The sequence below is a fragment of the Phalacrocorax carbo genome, chromosome 28 (assembly GCF_963921805.1).
Source record: "Phalacrocorax carbo chromosome 28, bPhaCar2.1, whole genome shotgun sequence".
In the NCBI taxonomy this organism is placed as follows: Eukaryota; Metazoa; Chordata; class Aves; order Suliformes; family Phalacrocoracidae; genus Phalacrocorax; species Phalacrocorax carbo.
The window spans coordinates 2,497,447-2,516,611 of NC_087540.1; the positions used below are offsets into that span (position 1 = coordinate 2,497,447).

The following is a 19,165-nucleotide window of genomic DNA, read 5'->3' on the forward strand; positions in this document are numbered from 1 at the left end:
GACCAGCCAAACTTCCCGTACGTCCATGTGTAAAGACGTACTCAACCAGTAGGCGCTTATCTCCCGGCCCGCGGATGCAGCTCCTGTCATTGCAGGCTGCAGCTTTGCACAGGAATTACCACGGCCCCCTTCAAACAACGCTTCAACTGCAAATACCCGGCTCCTGAGCAAGGCGCAGTCATTCTTCTGAAGCACCCAGACAACAGACTTGTAGAAGGGCTTGGGTCGGAAGGGACTTTTAGAGGCCACCTAGTCCAACCACCTGCCACAAGCAAGGGCATCTTCCACTAGATCAGGTTGCTCAGAGCCCCGTCCAATCTGATCTTGCATGTTGCCAGGGATGGGGCATCGGCCTCCTCTCTGTGCCGGTGTCTCACCACCCTCACTGTAAAACATTTCTTCTGTATACCTAGGCTGAATCTCCCCTCTTTTAGTTTAAAGCCATCACCCCTTGTCCTATCGCTACAGGACCTACCAAAAAGTCTGTCCCCATCTTTCTTATAAGTACTGAAAGGCCGCAGCCTTCTCCTCTCCAGGCTGAACAACCCCAGCTCTCCCAGCCTGGCCTCACAGAGGGGCTCCAGCCCCCGGAGCATCGCCACGGCCCCCTCTGGCCCCGCTCCAGCAGCCCCGTGTCTGTCCCGTGCTGAGGAGCCCCGAGCTGGAGGCGGCGCTGCAGGGGGGTCTCACAGAGCGAGGCAGAGGGGCAGCACCCCCTCCCTCGCCCTGCTGCCCGCGCTGCTGGGGCGGCAGCCCAGGGGACGGTCGGCTTTCTGGGCTGCACGTGCCTGCTGCCAGCTCCTGGCCAGATTTTCACCCACCAAAACGTCACAGGGAGGTCTCAACACTTTGCACCTAATTAAAACAGGACTCCTCCATTCTGCTCCTCAGCCCCTTAGCCAAGCCTGCGCTGGCTCGGTATCCGAATCAAACCAAAAATCAAAATCATTAACATTTGTTTCCTTCTTCCTCCCGAGAAAGCCGAAATACGGACAGAGGCGGGATGTGCCGGGGCTGCGCAGCACACGGGACAGGCTCTCACGTGCGACCCTCCATCACCCCGCGCACGGAACCTGGCTGCAGGTATTGGCTGCGGAAATTGAGTTGCCGGAGGTCACCGATGATAAAAATCAGGTGTGTGAGCGCTGCACATACAGAGAGCGCAAAGAACGCCAAGGCTTCTCCTGGAAAACAGACTCACCAGCACTCGATCGCTCAGGCAACTGCTTCTCACGAGCTTTCTCAGGCTCAGCAGGAAAACCATTTACTTCTCCCTCGCAGAGGCACTAGCCCGGCCAGGCTCAGCTCTGAGAGCGACTCTCCGTGCCACTTGCATCAGATGTGGCCTCCAGCTAAATAAAGGACTTCTGCTGCCGCTTTTGTAGGTGCTAATAAAAAATCCTGGCTGGAGGGGAAGCCCTCCTCCTTCGCGCGCACCGGCAGGGTCTGCTCTGCCAGCCCCCCCGACGGTTGTAGCTTATAAAACTAAATGTATGGATAGAGGAAGAAACAAAATCTGTCTGGTTTTTGGGGGTGGAATAAGAAGGGCAGCAGAAGCAAAAACAATGAAAGAAAAGCGCCGAATGCCTTCCAGAGAAACTCTACTGGGAGAGCAGGCTCCGCTCCTCGGCGTTCAGCCAAAGGCACCTCGCAGACACCGGGAAGACTCCCCCAGGCCCGCAAAACGTCGATTTAATTTCTGACTTGGGTTCTCACATCTGGCAGAGCACAGGATTAACAACAGGCAAGCTACAGACTCTAGTCGTTCGGCACCTACCTTCTCCTTGCGCTCATATCCACCGGCTCATCATTAATGTTTTCCTTCCCTGGCCTCCCTGCAGTCCTGCCATCCCCATGGGGCCTAAGGCTCCCATTCAGCTTTTCTTCATAGACTTTCACACCATCCTGTTTCACCGGGAGCTCGTGGGGCACCTCAATGCCCGAGAGGTCTTTCCTCTTCAGCAGTGCCAGCATCTTCAGGCGCTCCATCGCCTCATGTCCTTCCATTTTCAACCTCTTTGCCAGGACGTCATCCCGATCATCTGCTTGGTCCAAGCTCCGTTTCAAGAGGTTCAGGCGCAGAGCATCTTCCGTCATTCTGTCCATCCTGCGGGGAACAGAGGTTGACATAAGGACACAATCAGTATCGCGGCAAACAGAAAACGGCTGCGGCAGACCCGGCTTAACTCCCCCCAGGGCCGGCGGGGACCTCTGAGCCCAGCCTCCCGCCTCGGGGAGCACCGGCCTCCCACGCGCCTGCATGCGGTGACCTGCCGGCAGCAGTGCTGCACGCTTTTAGTCCCGATCCTAAACCAGCCAGGCGGGGGGTTTCCCAAGCAGAAGGAACCGCACGCACCCCGATGAGCGAGAGCGCCCCGAAGCCCTTGAGAACGAGGGCACAATCCCCTGTTCAGCGTTAAAACACTGCCTGGTTTGCGACTTTGACAAGATTCACTAGAAAGGGGAGCTGGAAAATGCTCAAGTCATCCAGGGACACGACGAGGGCAGCTTCGCTCCTTCTCAGCCTTAGTTTTTGTCAGGCTTTGTACCACGGACTTTTGTTTTTTGAGGGGACCTGAGGCACGGTTTGAGCCCCCCGCTATCAGTACGAATGCCAGGGCACGCCAAGCTTGGTAGCAAGCTTCCAAAACACAGAAAATTCCCTACCGCACGGTTTTTCCTGCTCTTTCTACGCTCTCAGGCAAAGCCGCCCTGTTAGTCAGCGAGGAATGCGAGGCACCTCCGCGCTCAAAGGATGAAGGCACGCACAAGAGCATCCCCACCCATGCTCACCCTCCGTCTTCCCCGGCCGACCGCCTGCCTCTCCTCCAGGTGCAAAAATGCCCTGTGGCAAACAGATGCAGTAAAAAAGGGGGAAGAAGCCACAGAGCCCATCCCAACCCCGTCCCTCTGCTCCCAGGCTGATAAAAAAAAAAGCTACAACAACAAAAAAAAACAAAACCAAAAAAAGCCACGGGAGCTCCACCTGAAAACAAGGAAAGACCAGCTCGGTGAGGTCTTCACCTACCGACGCGCAGACCAGGGTGGGGGGCAAACGACCAGGGAAGGAGTCGGAGTTAAAACGTGGCCGTCTCAGGAACACCGATAACTTTTGTCATGCCGCACGCCAGCAGCTCGCGGGGGCTCGTTAACAAGGTCTGGAAGACAAGGTCAAAGCGGCCGAATCTCGGGCACCTCCGCTCCTCCACACTCGCTTCAGGTGGAGCTTCTTAAACTTGGCTCCAAGTCACTCACGAGATAAAGCTTCGCCAAGCCAAATTTCTGCCAGGAAAATGTTGTTCTGGCTCAGTTCTAAATCCCCTCTAATTACACATCTTACGAAGTACAGCTGTCACCCAAGTTCAACTACAGCATCAGTACGGTTTCAAGGGTACGAACCGCGCTAGAGAAACCTTACTCTTAAAACCAAAAAAGGGGTGCAGGCGCGGCAGGCAGCAAGGAAACAAATGCACATCTGCAACGCAATAGAAAAGAAGTCTGACCGAGCCTCTGGCCAGCCCCATCTCAAAGAGGCTGCCACGTTCAGGGTGAGCACCTTAGACCTCTTTCTACTTGACAGTCTAGTCTCTCTGCAGGAAAATGCACGTCTACGGCAACCAAATATAGAAAGGCAAGCACGGGCAGGCCGGGGAAGACACATGAAATGCTGCTCTCCACCCCCATCCCTAAGAAGTGACCCCAGGTTAAATTGAAGCTGTGAGCGGCGGTGGGTTATTTAAGACACCATGGGATAGCGAGAAGCCTCACCGCACCCAGCGCTGCGGTCTGGATCCGGCTGCTGGGAAAGCGCCGAGCTCCAATTAACTCAGCCATGAAAGGGCCTCCACGGCTGCTTCCTCCACTTCATACTCTCGGGAGATAAAAGAAAGCGAGGAGGAGGAGGAGGGAGAAGTCCAGATACCCGGCAGACAAAGGGTGACGCACGGGGAGGGCGCACAGGCACTTTCTAACCAGCCGACACGTCAGCGTTTGCTTGAGGACACGTTAAAAAAGCATCCCTAGGTAGTGGTACCCCCCCGCGGCGCGGCCAAGTCATCCTGCAGGTTCTTCCCTACTGGGAAGCTGCTTCATCCCTATGAAACGAGCTCCACGTTGATGCGTGAATATATCGCTTAAAAAAAAAACAACCCCAAAACAACACACGCCGAGCGCAGGAGAGCTGGTGCCACCGTGACTGATAAGCAATCTGAAGCGATTTCACTGAATTATCTCTCGGTACTGAAAAGCCTCGTGCTGCTTCACGCACGTGGATATTTCACATCGTGTGTTCTGACACCCAAGACAAACGCAGCTGGAATATCGGTGGCAAGTAGAAAAATAAAACGATACTAGAGCGCACGAAGGAGGTTCAGGCTTCCTGAGCGCGCAGCGGTCTTCCTGTGGCCTTCAGAAGGGTAGCGAGATGTACCTGCGCGAGGAAAACCATCAGAAGGTCGTAAAAATTCACCGGTTTTAAAATATATGAAAGGTGGCACCTGCACCTCAAGGTGCCGCGTCCAGCGAAGCCATGATGGATAAGAAAAAAGCAATGTACCCAAAGGGGGAGTTGCTGGGCTCTGGTGAGGTTTCAGACCGAGCCGTACCCCTTCGCAGGCAGTTATTTTAGCAAGGCAAAGCGCCGCCATGAAATGCGAGCGGAGTTGTACGTTTCCTTTAAAGACCTGCGGCCGCCGCTGTCCCTTCAAACTGCTACAGGGGAGAGGGGAAGAAATTGCGTGCCAGTAACTGCTGGTTTGGAGCTGGGCTGCCTCTGCGCACCTGCGAGCAGAAGGAAGCGTAAAGGCCCATCTGCAGGGGCGCAGGCGATGGGGAGAGTATTCTGGGCCGGCCGCAGAGCTGGGCAGTCACCAGCCGCACGGAGTTTAACAAGGACAAGCGCCGGGTGTTGCCCCTGGGGCGCGGCAGCCCTGGCTGTACAGGCAGCCTGGGGCGCGAGGGGCTGGGGAGCAGCTCTGCGGGGACCCGGGGGCTCTGGCCGACGGCAGGCTGAACACGAGCCCCCAGCGTGCCCTGGCAGCCCCGAGGGCCAGCCGTGCCCTGGGGGGCACCGAGCCCTGCATCGCAGCCGGGTGAGGGGGGATTGTCCCGCTCTGCCCCGTGCTGGGGCGGCCTCACCCCGAGCGCTGTGGGCAGGGTTGGGCGCCGCAGGACGTTAAGGATATAAAGCTACTGGAGAGTGTCCCGAGGAGGCCACGGAGCTGGGAAAGGGTTTAGAGGGGAAACGGTACGAGGGGCGGCTGGAGTCCCTGGGTTTGTTCAGCTGGAGCAGAGGGGGCCGAGGGCAGCCTCATGGCGCTCTGCAGCCCCCTCCCGAGGGCAGGAGGAGGGGCAGGGCTGGTCTCTGCTCTCTGGTGCCCAACGCCAGGCCCCGAGGGAACGGCAGGGAGATGTGCCAGGGGAGGGTTAGGCTGGGCATTAGGGAAAGGTCCTTCCCCCAGAGGGTGGTGGAGCCCTGGCACAGGCTCCCCAGGGAGGCATCACGGCACCAGCCTGGCGATGTTCCAGAAGCACTTGGACAAGGCCCTCAGAGACACGGTGTGAATTTGGGGTGTCCTGTGCAGGGACGGGAGCTGGGCTCGATGGTCCTTGCAGGTCCCTTCCAGCTCAGGGCATTCTGTGATTCTATGATCTCCGTGCTCGGATCAGAGTCGGAGCATGAAACAAAGCCAGTGCCGGCGGCGCCGGCAGGATCTGCACCCAGTGATGGAGTCGGCAGCAGGCAGGGTCCACCGCCACCACCGAGACCACAAAGGGGACGCAGCGGCAGTATGAAGGGAGAACAAACCTTTTGCTCAGCCTCTCTGCAAGACGGAAGGTCTCACTCTGCCTCCCCTTCCCTGCAGGAAGCCCAGAGACCTCCCGTCCCATCACCAAAGTGGGGTTTTGGGTGTCCCTCACCTACACAGACCCATCTTGCTCCATCACGAGAGCCGTACCACGTCACCGAGCACAACGGCGTCCCTGTGATTCTCCAGCTTTGCCACCACCCGCTAGCACAGGACCAAAGGATGAGCAGTTTGTCCTTTGGGAAGTTAAGGGAGCGCCGTCTCGGGACGCAGAAGAGGAACACACCAGGTAGGAAATCGAGGTCTTGGCCAACAAACACCGAGGAAAACAACACGCCAGCCTCCGAGAGCCGACGGCCACCAGGCAGCAGGATTTCGGCAGCATCATTTAACACATCCACTTGCTGCGGGAGGGAAGGACTGAGCAGACCATGAATGAAACCCCTGCTTGCAGAGACGCGAGTAGATGGTATCTGAAGGGTTTCAAAATGCCCTCCCCCTTAACATAAGTGGCTTCGGTACTAGAAACAAATCAAAAGCACTGTTATCAGAAACAGGTACCACAACTATTTAATCCTTTCAAGAGGAGGCTTTCCAGGCTTGGTGAGGAGCACACGCTTTCAGCCAGATTCAATAAAAATTAAATTAGGCTTCAGATTCTTTATTGAATGGGGCCCTTCAGCGTTAACACTCAGCTGCGAGGAGGGGGAAAGGGAGGGGAAAAAACTGCAGCTTAACTGGGAGCCCTGGGAGTTTCCAGAGCACCTCGAGTGCAGAACTGGGCAAGCCAGGGGTGAGCACACAGCTCCATCCAAAAATTAGCAGAAAAGAGCAGGAACTCTTTCAACCGCGGGCTATGCCGTGAGTCTGAAGGTCAGGAGCTTCAGCACCGGCCCTGCTCTGTGTCACGGTAACCAAAGGAAAAGCAGAGATTAAACCTCTCCGGTTTGACTCGTGAACAAGGACTGGATGTGGAGCATCTTTTTATCAGCAATCTGGGATTATAAACTAACCAAGAGCAGATTTTTTTCCCCTCCCGCCCTGAATTTTAGCCACTTTTCAGAAGAAACCAGCCTCGTTAATCAGACAGCAACAGGACCGCGTTAAATGGGTGCACGCTGAGCGACGCCGCTCAGCCGCGCCAGACAACGCGGGTGTGCTCGAGTCACACCTGAAGGACGGGAGGCAACAGGCACGGCGGCACATCTTCACCAACACGGCATCGCAAACCTGACTCGCCTCCCTCCGGCAAACCGCTCCCGGAGAGCTGGCAGATCCCAGGAAGCAGGCTCTCCCTCTCGCTTCCCTAAGGAACTTTATTTAAAAAAAAAAAAAAAATTGAAACAACATTCTCAAATGGTGGCAAAAACCCCCAGGGGAAAACAAGAGAGCTAGAAAACACGTTTTGTTTCTCACTTGATACAGACTGTAATTATCTCCAGTTGCAGCTCTGGAGGTGAGCGAGGCTTCCTGACTACCTAAAAAACCCCCAAAACCTCGTGTCAGTTTAGAGCCGACACTGAAGACGCTCCCAAGGGAGAAGGAGGCCAGGAGAGGGGACACCCTGCTCAGCCCCAGTGACGCAGGGACGCGGGGCGGTCCGAGAGATGAAACGCAGCATCATCAGCGAGACCAAACGGCCACATCTTCCCCCTTGTGATGTTGGGAGGAAAAATGCCTTCTAGGAATCCCAGCAAAACTTGTGCGGCCGAGCTGGAGAACCCGCAGCACCCAGCTGCGATGGGAGCGTCGTCCTTGGGCGCTGCCGACGGTAATTCCCCGATATAAACAGACACGTGCAGTTGCTTGGTGCACAGACGCTCTTCCCAAAGGCTTCGGGTCCCCAAATCCGACGTTCCAGCAGCCGCCGAACATCGCCGCCACCCAGGTGAGCTCCAAACCTCTTTCTCCACGCCAGCACCAGCCAGTCCCCCCGCCCCCTCCCAGTTTATAAGCACAAGAGCTCCCCCTTCCCCGCAGCCCCTCCAGTTTGAACCACGCATTTCCAGCGTCACTGGTTTCGAGGCTCACCTTCATTTTCGCTTCACACCGTCCCCGCGCCCGCGGACGACACCACGGGCACGTCGTTGCATGCGGAAACGCAAGGGCATCGCAGCCCGGTGCCCGTCTGTGCCGACGCTGCCTTCAGCAGCTTCAGCATCATGTGCTCCTCTATATGTTCCTTTAGCTTTAGGCGGTTTCGCTTCTCCGGTGCTCGAAAGACAGGTTTGCCGTTCCCAGACAAACAAAGCAGCAGCCCAGTTTTCCATTTATATTTGATACAGCACCCGCAAGGGGGGGAAAAGAAAAAAAATCAACAGAAACAACAAAACAACGCAACTATTTTAAAAAGTGAGTTGGGCCAAAAAAATGAATGTTATACTGGAGAAGCAAGTATATCCAGGGACTAGATACAGCCGGTTCCTAACGCGCAGCCTGTACAGATAAATATCCTTCTGAGATTTACCTGATAAAGGTGGGACCAAGCAACCAAAATCTGGCAGCATCAGCAGAAGTTAATTTCAGCTCGAGTTGCTTGAGAAGCTCCGGGAGGTTACAACCCCGTCCCTGGCTTTCTTTTAGGGTTCCTCCATTGCCTTATCCCATATTTTCGTCTTCCTCGACTCCTACGCGACCAACGGCATCGTCCAGCTGTTATTCCCGGCCTCAGACCCTCCAGAACTAGTCGATGGGTTGACCCGGAGCAAAGCTGAAAGGCAGCGCGAGATAACGTGCCATCCTACCTGCCCGCCGCGAACCAGCAGTACCCAGATGGAAGTGTCTTACAAAAGAAACCAGCAGACACTCAACAAAACTCCCCGGAGCCAAGAGGAAGGCTGCAGGTGAGAAGAAACAAGGCAGAAATCCTCCAATTTCTACCTCTGGCTGCGACCTGGACACAACCTACGCTTCTCCTTTCTCACAGGAGTCCGAGCGAGGCGCCCGAGGCCAAGGCCACGACATCCACAAGTCACGCCACCGCTGTCGGAGGCTTCCTCCAGCTCCCAGGCTGGAGCTTTCCGGGCAGCATCAACCACACCACGCGTGGAGCAGCAGAGATGGGACACGCTCCGAAGCTCCATCCCCGGCCGGGCAAAAGCAAAGTCTCCTCTTTTCCTCCACTCCGGATGCTCTGCCACGAGGGATCTGTGATCCACCTTCTCTCCAAACCATCCGGGGCTAGAACTTTTTGCAGCGTCCTCCAAAATCCTCCTGGCAACCCTACTCCTGCCTTCCTGCGAAGCTGTTTATACCGGCCGCCGTCACAAGCGTCCAAGGCGAGACGGACTCTACAACAGATCTCTGAGAGAGTCTTCCCCCAGCCACGTGGTTCCAGTGACACAAGGTCTCCCCAGTCCCATCCTGCCCAGTAACAACCAGTCTCTTTCCGCATCTCGGCTCCAGCAGCACAAGGAGTTGCTACGAGCAGAGATGCTGCGCAGAGGCAGCTGACAGCCCTGGTTCCTGCCTCCATGGGAGCGTGAGAGGAAAATAAAAGGACAAACCAGAGCCGGTGCCTGCTCTGCTCCTTGCAAAGCCCCTCGTCTTCCTCGGAGGAGAAGGGCGAGGACACGCCGCGCGCCACAGGCCAGGCAGCGCCTCCGGGTACCTGCGCACAGAGCAAAGGGATGCGCTCCGTGCGCAGATGGCGCATTTATTTCTTGTTTCTTTGCCGTCCAGGTAAAACATCACCATTATAACCCTGCCCGTACCCGCTGCTTAAAGCGACGCAGCTCCGGGGCGACACCGGCTGCCGTCAGCCAGCCCGGAGCAGCGGAGGAGGCAGCGCCGCCCCGGCAGCTCCTTCGCGGAGGATGAAGCACCGAAAGCAAATCTTTCGGCCTTTGCCTGGTTCAGGGCGCTCGCAGCGCTCCCCAGCTCACAGCTGCTCGCTAAAGCCTGCCCGGGCGCTCAGCGCTCGCAGCGAGGATGAGACCGGTGGCGAGGAAGTCACTCGGGGTAGTTCATCTCCAGAGATTACCCGGACAGAAAGCCAGGCTGTTCACGACGGCGTAGTACTGACCCCGCTCCACGTCACAGCATGACCACGCGATGACAGACACCAAAAATTCTGCGGGAGAGACAGCACGTGTATGTCCTGCACACACGTGGATACGCCTGTAAGAGAGAAAATCCTCCCCGCGACGAGCAGGTCGCTAAGCCAGAGCCTTACGGAGAAAGAAGAGCTGTACTAAAAGCAAGCTGGTCGCGCTCGAATGAGGGACGGGATCGTACAGTCCTTCGCGAAGGTTTTCAGCAGAGTTTGGGCGGGGAGCAGCGGTGAAGGGCGAGTGCCAGCGCCGTCCACCGAGAAGCAAGAACCGAATGCGGATAGACGGGCATCTGCAGCAGCCTCAGGAGACCAGAAGCATCCTAAACCCTCAGAGAAGGGCTATTTTCTAGAAGGATTAATTTCTACTCTTCCCAAGCGCAGCAAAGTCCATCGCGTGCACGGACCGCTACGGCCTAACGACGCTCCAGCAGAAAAGGACGACGCTTTTTTCTCCCGGCCCGGTAGGGAGGGAGAGACGTACAGAAATATCTCCACGCCGGCCCGGACTACGTGACATGGGCCAGGAGGGGAGAGCATCTCCCGCATCCCACGCGGGCAGGAACGGTTTTCAGTCGCCATCGTCAACTAGAAGGACGCCATCCTTCAGCCACCGACACATGGCCAGTAACACCAGTCACCAGTAAATCCCAGCTGAGAATTTTTTTTATCCTTGCAAACCATCCAAGCAAGCATCCAGGGAAGCCGATGGCTGCCCTTCCTCCACCCGAGCGCCAGACCCAGCCTAAATCGACGGCTCAGTGTTGCTTCCAGCTTCAGCCTAGGCTTCGTACCAGTCTTTGCCGCAGCTCTGCAGCAGGAATAAGCCCCGCTGGGAGGAGAGATCCGGAAGCGATGCGGGTACCCCCCACCCACCCCATGAAATAAAACCCGAGGGGAAGCCAGCACCTTCACGCGCAATTTGGGGCTGCGTTGGTTCAAAGCAGCAAAGGGGTCGATTACCAGAACGAACGCATTTATAACACGCGGGGTCGCACGGAGGAGATTCAGCAACTCAGGCGCCCGCGCCAGCAGCCGAACGCCGACGTCCCCCGTAACGTTTGCGGGGACCGAACGGCGGGTGCGTCCCCGCGCGCCGCGGCCGGCTTGGGGCGAAGGCGCTCCAAGCAGCTCCGCCACCGTCTTGGTTCCTCCAAACGACAGGAGCCGCGCTGTAATTTTGATACTAAAAACTGTTACGCCGGGGGAATAAAAGCTGTTTAAAGCCCCGTTCTGCTGGGCTCAGGGAGCAGAAATGGCATTTGTGTGCGCTGAGGAGGCGAGGTCCAACTTACCTGAACATGCTCCGCTCTCGCTGTTCAAAAGCCGCTTTTGCACCCCCCGAATCGCGCGATTCCCCTCACGCGCTTAAAAACGCGCCGAGCCCGTGGGCGAACGGCGGGTTTCGCAGGGTTTGGCTCCTCGTCCGGAGCCCGCCGGCGCCGTGGGATGAAATCGCGTGTCTAGGGGCTGCCGAGAGCCCGGCACACGCACCGCTCCGACGTCTTCGCTTCCATCTAGGCTGAATACAAACCAACATCTACGTCGTAAAATGCATTTCAACACAGCACACACAAAATGGCTGGCTCCCAAGACGAGCATTTCCATACAATACTATAAAAAGGATAATAACCTAAAAAGGTAATTATGACTTAACGGCTCGGCAGTCTGAAGAGAGATCTGCAAGAACACTGATGCAAAGGGTGGGGGGGGGAAACCACCCAAACCCCACTATCGAATAAAAACGTGCCGCTCTTTGAATCCTGATGCTACAGATTGTAAGTTGTCAAGAAATACTACGCTGGGCTCGGATTATTCCGTGAGCCGCAAAGAGAAATACTACGCTACAGCCCTGTGGAGGAATTTTTATGCAGGTAAGAAAGAAAATATGTAGGGCCCGTCGCGGAGATTTTATCAAGAGCAGAACGTGCACGAGGCTTTAAAGAAACACACAGCCCTAAATACAGCCTTAACAAAGAGAAAATAGCTGACAGAGTCTTTAAAAAAATATTCACCGAGCGTAAAAGGAGAGTTATTCATAAATTGGGGGCTTAAGCAAGGCTTCTCCCTGCCGTCCGGATGCACGAGAGGGGAAGGGAAAAAAAAATAAGACAAAGAAAATATTTTAGAAGACAAACCGTGAGGCTAGTTTTCGACAGGATCGGGGAGCTGTCTCTTGGTTGCAGCAGACCGTAAATTCTTACGGTCGTTTCGGCGCAAACTCGTTAAACAGTTCTGCTGTTTCCCCTTCCCATCCCCGGCTCCGAGCGACGGGAGACACCGGCGTGTGTCCGTCCCCCCCGCCGACAGCCCCTGCTCCCCACCCGGCTTCCTTCGCCTCTCCCCGACAAACCAGAGCCCCGTCGAGAAAGCAAATGAATAAACGAACGGACAAAATATTTGGCTGTGATTCTAAGAGCGCCGGGGTCGGTGCGGACACATCCCAACTTCCAAATCGACTCCGTCTCGCTGGATGAAACGCCCGTGGCAGCAGCGGGGGCTGGGGGGGGGTGGGGGAGCGGAATGACTGCCCGGCTCGTGAAATGTAACCCCGTCCCCGTCCCACCCCCCCACCCCGAGACCCCAAATCGCCGCTGTCCGGCTCGGAGCAGCCCCGGGTTTTGCAGCGCCAGGTCGAGTTTTGCACAGTACGAAGCTAACGGTGGGGAGCAGGCGCTGGGCAGAAAAAGTGCTTCTTTCCCTCTCCTGTCTTCCCTTCCTAAGTTTACATTTTTAGCAAAGTTAATTTATTAGGAGGAGGCAACCCCGGCTGCCGCATCCAGCGCCACGGACCTTACGCCTGAGCCCGTAAAATCATTTTCAGGGTGGGGGAGAGGAAGGGAAAAAAAGCTGCTTTTTTGCCCCAAACAAGGGGCGGGGGGGGGGGGCGGGATATGAAAATATTCCTCCTGTTTCACAGGGAATTTGGCTGCGATCGCACGCTTTGGGGAGAGCCAGCCCTGCCGGCTGGAAAACGCTCCCCACCCTCAAACCGGTCAGTTGGGGAAAAAAAAGGATGTAATAATAATAATAATAATAATAATAATAATAAGGGGGTGGGGGGGAGGGAAGCGTTCGCCTCCGTCCTCCTCCACCTCTCCTCCCCATCCGTCAGGCTGAGCGAGCCGGGGATGACGCAGGCTTCCTTATATAATGCGCCGCGATTTCCTCGACTGCGGGCCCTGCCTTTGTGCGCGCCGCACGCTCCTGCGCGCTGGCCGCGAGCCACGCGCGCCCGTCAGCTGGCGGCCTCCGCGCGGCGGGGCACGGGGGAATACTGATAATAATAATAAATGAAATTAAAAGGGGGTGGGGGGGTGTGATGCTGTTAGATCAAACCATCAGAGCTACAGACAAAAGGAAATAAAAATAATAGAGTTGGTTTTTTGGTTTTTTTTTTTTCTTTTTTAATACCCAAAATCCAGCCTTCCCTTGCAGCGGTAGAGCAGGGAGGGTTGGATTTAGTAATTCCAGCAGAATAGCGATGGTAGGAGCGTGGCGAGAGGCAGGGGGGGGTTTTTTGGGGGGAAGGGGGAAGGGAACCGCTCCAACAGCAAATACAAGCAACAGTGCTAGTTTTCTCCTTAAAATATTCTGTAAAGACATTACATTTAGCTGCCAAACTCATGTTTTTTAAAAAAAAAAAGAGAAAAAGCAGATCTGATAATCCATAAAGAGCCTTTTGTCTGTTAAAAAAAAAATAAAATAAAAAAAGGACAGTCTAAAGAATACTTACAGGTACAATATTCCTGCTGCCTCCTCTAGTTGTCAAGAAAATTAGGGAGAAAAGAAGGGGGGACGGGAGAGCCGGGGAGCGGGGACGGCGGAGCGGGAAGGGGGGAGAGGAGGGCGAGGAAGAGCCAAGCTTTTTTTACGAGGAGCCCTCTCGGAAGAGCATGGGCGGCCCCGCGTGCCATCCCCCTCCAGGGACCTGCAGAAACCCTGTCTCAAAACGGGCACTTCCCTGCCAATCATGCGCTGTACTGTTATATTAAACAAAAGAAAAGGGGGATGCTTACTTTTACCCATGATGCCTTGCAGGGCAGGGGAAAAAAAAAAAAGAGAGAAAAAAAGAGGAAAAAAAAAAAAACCAGTTGCAGCCGGTTTGTAACCTCAGGACATGGAATTATCTCTTAATTTTTTTTTTTTTAATTTTTTTTTTTTTTTTTAAAGTGGGTTGTGGTATAAGAGTCAGTTGGCTGCCGCCCCCTCCCTCCCCCCGGCCGCCAGCAGCCCCTGGCCCCCCGCCAAACTTTGTCTTCATTCATGAGAGCTCCTTTCCTCTGATGGTATTTTAACTGTTTCGCTCCCGAAAACGACGGTCGGGTCCCTCGACGCACGCGGCGGGGGGCTTTGCTTGCCTCCCCCCCCCCTCCCCAAACCCTTTAAAAAACCAGCTGTAGGGTGAGGTACCGAAGCGGCCCCTCCGTCGCCCGCGGCACGCCGGAACCAGCGGAGATGCCAAGGGACGCCGGCGAAGCCGGGCGGCGGAAGGGGCGAGCGCGTCCCTGCGCGCGGCGGGAGGGCGTCTCCGCACCCGTGGGCCAGCGGGGCCCCGACCGGACCGGCCGCCAACACCTGGCTTCAAGGACCCGCACGGTTTCGAAGAGGCCGGCTGTAGGTTTGGCATCTCATCTTCCCTCCTTCGTCGGAGAGGAAGGATCCGGTCGGGTTTTGGCCGGCGGCGGGGACACCGTGGCACCCGCGCCCCGGCTCCAGCGGAGAGCGGCTCTACCAAACCTCGGACTGAGCTGTTTTACCCAAACACCAAAGGCGGCCCATTCCTGCGGCCAAGATGAGGATGCCCTAAAGCCTAGAGGTGGAAGGAAGCGGCTAAAGATGAAACGCGGGAGGAAGCGGCAGTTACGGATGACGGTGACAAGTTTGAGGCCTAGTGAGGGAATTAACATGGGTTTTGAGCACCCAGCACACCGAGCCGCTCCTCCAAAAGCGACAAGGACAGAGACGATTTGCGTTCCTCTTAGTCCGCCCATGAGCTTTTTATAAAATCGGGATTACCAAAATCAGTTTCTTTATGCTGAAAGCAGAAATAAACCCGATACTCCCCTCCCTCTGCAAGCCAGAATAGAGAACCTGAGAGATGGAGAGCCCAACGCGGAAGCGAAGCTGGGCCTCGGCCACTTATCCTACCCAAACACAGAATCAGTAAGGTTGGAAAAGACCTCTGGGATCATCAACTCCAACCGTCAACCCAACACCCGCAGGCCTCCTAAACCATGTCCCCAGGGGCCATGTCTACACGTTTTTTTGAACACATCTACCAATACACGTCCAGAAATAGGTTAAAAGTTCAGAACAGAATTTTTTGAAGGACCGTATCCTTCTCACAAGGCATCTCCAATCCATTTTACCATTTGCTATTTATATCTCCAACTTACTTTAGCACTTAAAGTCCTTATCCAAAGGGAAAGGCCTAAGGCTCACCCGCGTCCCCACGCCGCTTCCTTTATTGGGACCGGTCTGGTCTAAACCCGCTCCGTTGAGTCGGTTCAAGTATTTTCCAAAGCTGGTACACGGACAGATTACCCCAAAACCCAGCACGAACCCGGCTTTGCCAACCACGGAACGGGAACCCGAGCCTCAGTGGTTCAGACGAAATCGGTCGGTGTGACCGGACGGCTGAAAAAACTGATGAAATGGGAACCATTTTGGGTTGCAAATCACAAAATGGTGCTAATCAAAGGTTAACAAGAGCTCTAGCGCCAGTTTGGAGAGACTCCCTGCATGTAATTAAGGATTGGTACTACACTTAATTTATTTGTGGAGCGAGCAGAAGCGACCGACTCACAAATGACATCTTTTTCGAGATAGCGCGCCCAGGTTTCACTGGTTTTACACGCCGAAAGCATTATCAAATCATCTTCTAAAAATAAAGCTATTACACAGCGCACAAATAACCATGTAATCTGTAATACCCAGTAACTATCATGTTTTTAGTCAACCCATGGGCTGCAGAGAATCTGGTAATTAAGGAGAGTTTCAATGCCACTCCAAGCACGGGTCCTACCCCGGTTTGCCTTTATTAGATAAAATGGAACAATTTCGTTAACAAAGGGGGAAAATAACTAATTAGGCTTTAATTACATGGTAGTTACCATAGATTTATAAACTAATGAGGTGGTAGTTTGGGCCCCAAGAGGATTGATTTCCAGGCCACGTCCACCAAAAACGTGCAGACCGAGCGGCAGGAGGCCACGGGAGAACGAAGGAGAGAAGCACAGGATAAGAAACTGGCAATTTTTTTAAAGAGAAAACCCAAGCACATTATAGCTGAGAAGTCTTCCGAGATCCTGAGGTTCTGCTTGACGAAATTATGTGTTTTGGGGTCTCTCAGGTGCAGGTATCAGATCAGGAAGCCTCTCTTCCACATGGTGTGAAGAAACCCGCAGCCTCCGACGCGCCACGGTTGGTGGTCACGGCTGGTGGGTACGGCGTCTCCACGCAGAGAGGGGCGAGCGTGGCTTCTCCTAGGGAGCAAACACTCGCCCTTCGCGGTATTTGTTCAATCCCTGAAGAAAAACGACCTCCTGACGATACCCGGCGATGCTTCTCAAGGGCGGCCAGGGCCGGAGGCAGCCGTCTCACCAACATCCCAGCACCTGTTTTCCCCTCCCTCCGCAGCCTGCCGTTACCTTGACCATAACGCTGCCTGGGTCCGGTTTCAGACAAAGTTGACCCTCTCTTCATTTAAAACCCAGAACTGACATATTTTTGAACTGAAATTCAGTTCCCCAACACCGGGTCCACATACGATGCTCAGTGCAGCCCCAGATACACTGGTACTCACTGGTATTCACCTCCGCGGGCACCGCAGGGAGTCTCTGCCCAGCCTTGCGGCTTGTAATTTCTTCACCATGTCATGGAGAAACATCAGCTGGTATCCAGGAGGAGACCACGCCACCTCAAATGGCTCCCTCTAGGGAAATCTCCATCCTCCGCTTTTTTAATCTCACCTCCTCGTCGACGTCAGCCCACCACGGCAAAAAGTTTCTTCAGCATTTTTCTCTGCCCTCAGCCGTTTCCATTCTGATTTTTAGGACGGTTACATGCTTTTTCCACACTCTCCATCTTTCTCCAGACCTCTCATCCTTGTTTTAAGGCATGCGGAGATTCGGCAGAGATTAAACTGTTTCCAACAAATTAGGGGTGGTTGAAGATGCTTTTACATCTCTCCTCCTGCCCTGTCCTTTATCCCGTTGTTGCAAGGCTTCTGAAAGATCTTTATGGCCAGGATGGGAAAAGGTATTGGTAAAACATCACTGGACTGTTCATTTAACTGAATTTTAGGGTCTTTTTACAAGGACCCATCCTCTGGGTGCTTCTATTTCCAGTATGAAAAGGCCTTTGACGAAGTCTGCAAAAGTGTTAACAATAGCTGCTTTTATGCGGCTCTGTTTCCCGAACCCAATTCATTATCTGCAGGTGATCCATCGCTGAGAAATCTCTCCCCATTCCCGTCGGCTCTGCTGGGTGATTAGCCCAGAAGTCCCCGTCTTCTCTTCATTTACGCTTTTACAGCGATTTTTATATATAATATACAAAGGACGGGTGGCAAGGGTCTCTAGGGCAGCAAACCTTCAAGCTTTCCCAGGTAACTAATCAGGAAGGTAAGAAAGAGGCGGTGACCAGAAAAGTAGGATGCGATCGCCCAGAGTTAATTTATTGGGACGAAATATTTGGAAAGTTTGAATTATAAAGTCACTTGTTAAAGGGCTAATGTAGCATGGTACCCAAGTGATGGCAGGCTGAGATGCAGCCCGTGATCTGACCACCGCGTACCGGCCCAGGAAACAACGACGCTGCCACAACCCCAAAATAAGTGGTAAAATTGGGTAATGGTCCCAACACTGGGGACACGTGACAAATCCGTCGCATTTAACTGCGCAGAGGAAGGGTGTAAGAGATGAAGAGTGGAGGGTGGGTTTGAATCACAGAGTCATTAAGGTTGGAAAAGAGCTCTAGGATCATCACATCCAACCATCAACGCAACACCCCCAGGTCTCCTAAACCACTCCCTGAAGTGCGCATCTACACGGTGTTTGAACCCCCCCAGGGACGGGGACTCCCCCACCTCTCTGGCAGCCTGTGCCAGGGCCTGACCCCTCTGGCAGGGAAGACATTGTCCCTCACACCCAACCTAAACCTCCCCCGACACAGCTTGAGGATGTTTCCTCTCATCCTATCGCTAGGTATTGAAGGTACAGGCTGGCAACGAGGTTGAGCTCAGAAGACTCCCAACACGGGGAAGGCTCATTTCATAACGAAACCTGTTGATTCTATGATTCTACAATACAGCAAGGAGAAAGCCCACGATCCAAAGAGCAGTAAACGTCACGATGGTTGTTGGGGAGGAGAAAAAGATGTAATTACAACATTTCTATTGAATTTTTAAAATTCAACCAGAACCAAACATCCAACGACAGACATAAATATAAGAAGAGTAACAAAGTCAGCAATTCCAAGCGATAACGTCCCTGTATCGCTAAAGGATGGGGACACCGGCAGCGTCACTCCTCAGCACCGCCCAAATCCCATGCTGAACCTCCAGAAGGAACCGAAGGATGAAAACGCAGGGCAGGATACAGGCTTACATCCACGCTGCTGGAATTTCAAATCGATCTAAGAACAACAAATCTCTCCTCATCATTTTTCTGGGAAACAAAAAAAAAAACCAAAACCGAGTCCCGTGGACGGTCGCTGCTCTTGGCTCTGCCGGGGAGCACCGGAAAGTCTCCAGCACAGCAGGACCCAAGCGGGACGGCTTCCTGCAGCAAAGCAGATGGGAATAGGGTGGGTTTCACCAGGACTCATCTCTTCCCTCGTTGCTTATTCCCCACCTGTGCTGTCCTTTGCTTATAAATCTGTCATCCGAGTCACCTCTTCTGCTCCAAAACAGAGGGATCCTGGACCAAACCCCCTCCTCTTCATGTTCTTCAGACTTTCTTTCCTTCCTTCTCATTAGCTAATAGCAAGCAGATGATCGCCATCATCATAACACAGCTACAGACTAGCAACAAGTACTTTGAAAAATATTTTGGTAAAACTAGAAGGCATGAGGGAAGGAATGAACTTTTGTTTTTTTCAACTAGAGACCTAAATTGCCACTCAATACAGCTTCAAAGCTTGCTAACCTCAAGGCGAAGGAACTGGTTAGCAGAGTTTCACCAAACTCAGACGAAGCAGAACGACGTTCACCAGGAAAAGACCGCCAGGATTGCCTCAGCGTAAAGCACAGTTATTTCATTTTCTGTGGGCCGGCCCCAACCCGTCCAACCCCGCTACCGAA

At 54.2% G+C, this 19,165-nt stretch overlaps 1 protein-coding gene across 3 annotated transcripts in view; it reads right to left on the reverse strand.

The window, feature by feature from the left end:
* Nucleotides 1–19,165, reverse strand: part of GATAD2B (GATA zinc finger domain containing 2B) — a 46,070-nt gene that overhangs the window by 16,937 nt on the left and 9,968 nt on the right. Inside the window, exons 1-2 of one of the 3 annotated variants that reach the window (XM_064475321.1) lie at nt 13,595–13,824; nt 1,778–2,107 (exon numbers count right to left, since the gene is read on the reverse strand). In XM_064475321.1, the coding sequence (XP_064331391.1) occupies nt 1,778–2,106 (329 nt within the window). In that variant the 5' untranslated portion in view covers nt 2,107; nt 13,595–13,824. Of the gene's footprint in view, nt 1–1,777; nt 2,108–11,153; nt 11,178–13,594; nt 13,825–19,165 lie in introns of those variants that run through there. The other 2 variants (XM_064475319.1, XM_064475320.1) reach the window with 2 other exon arrangements.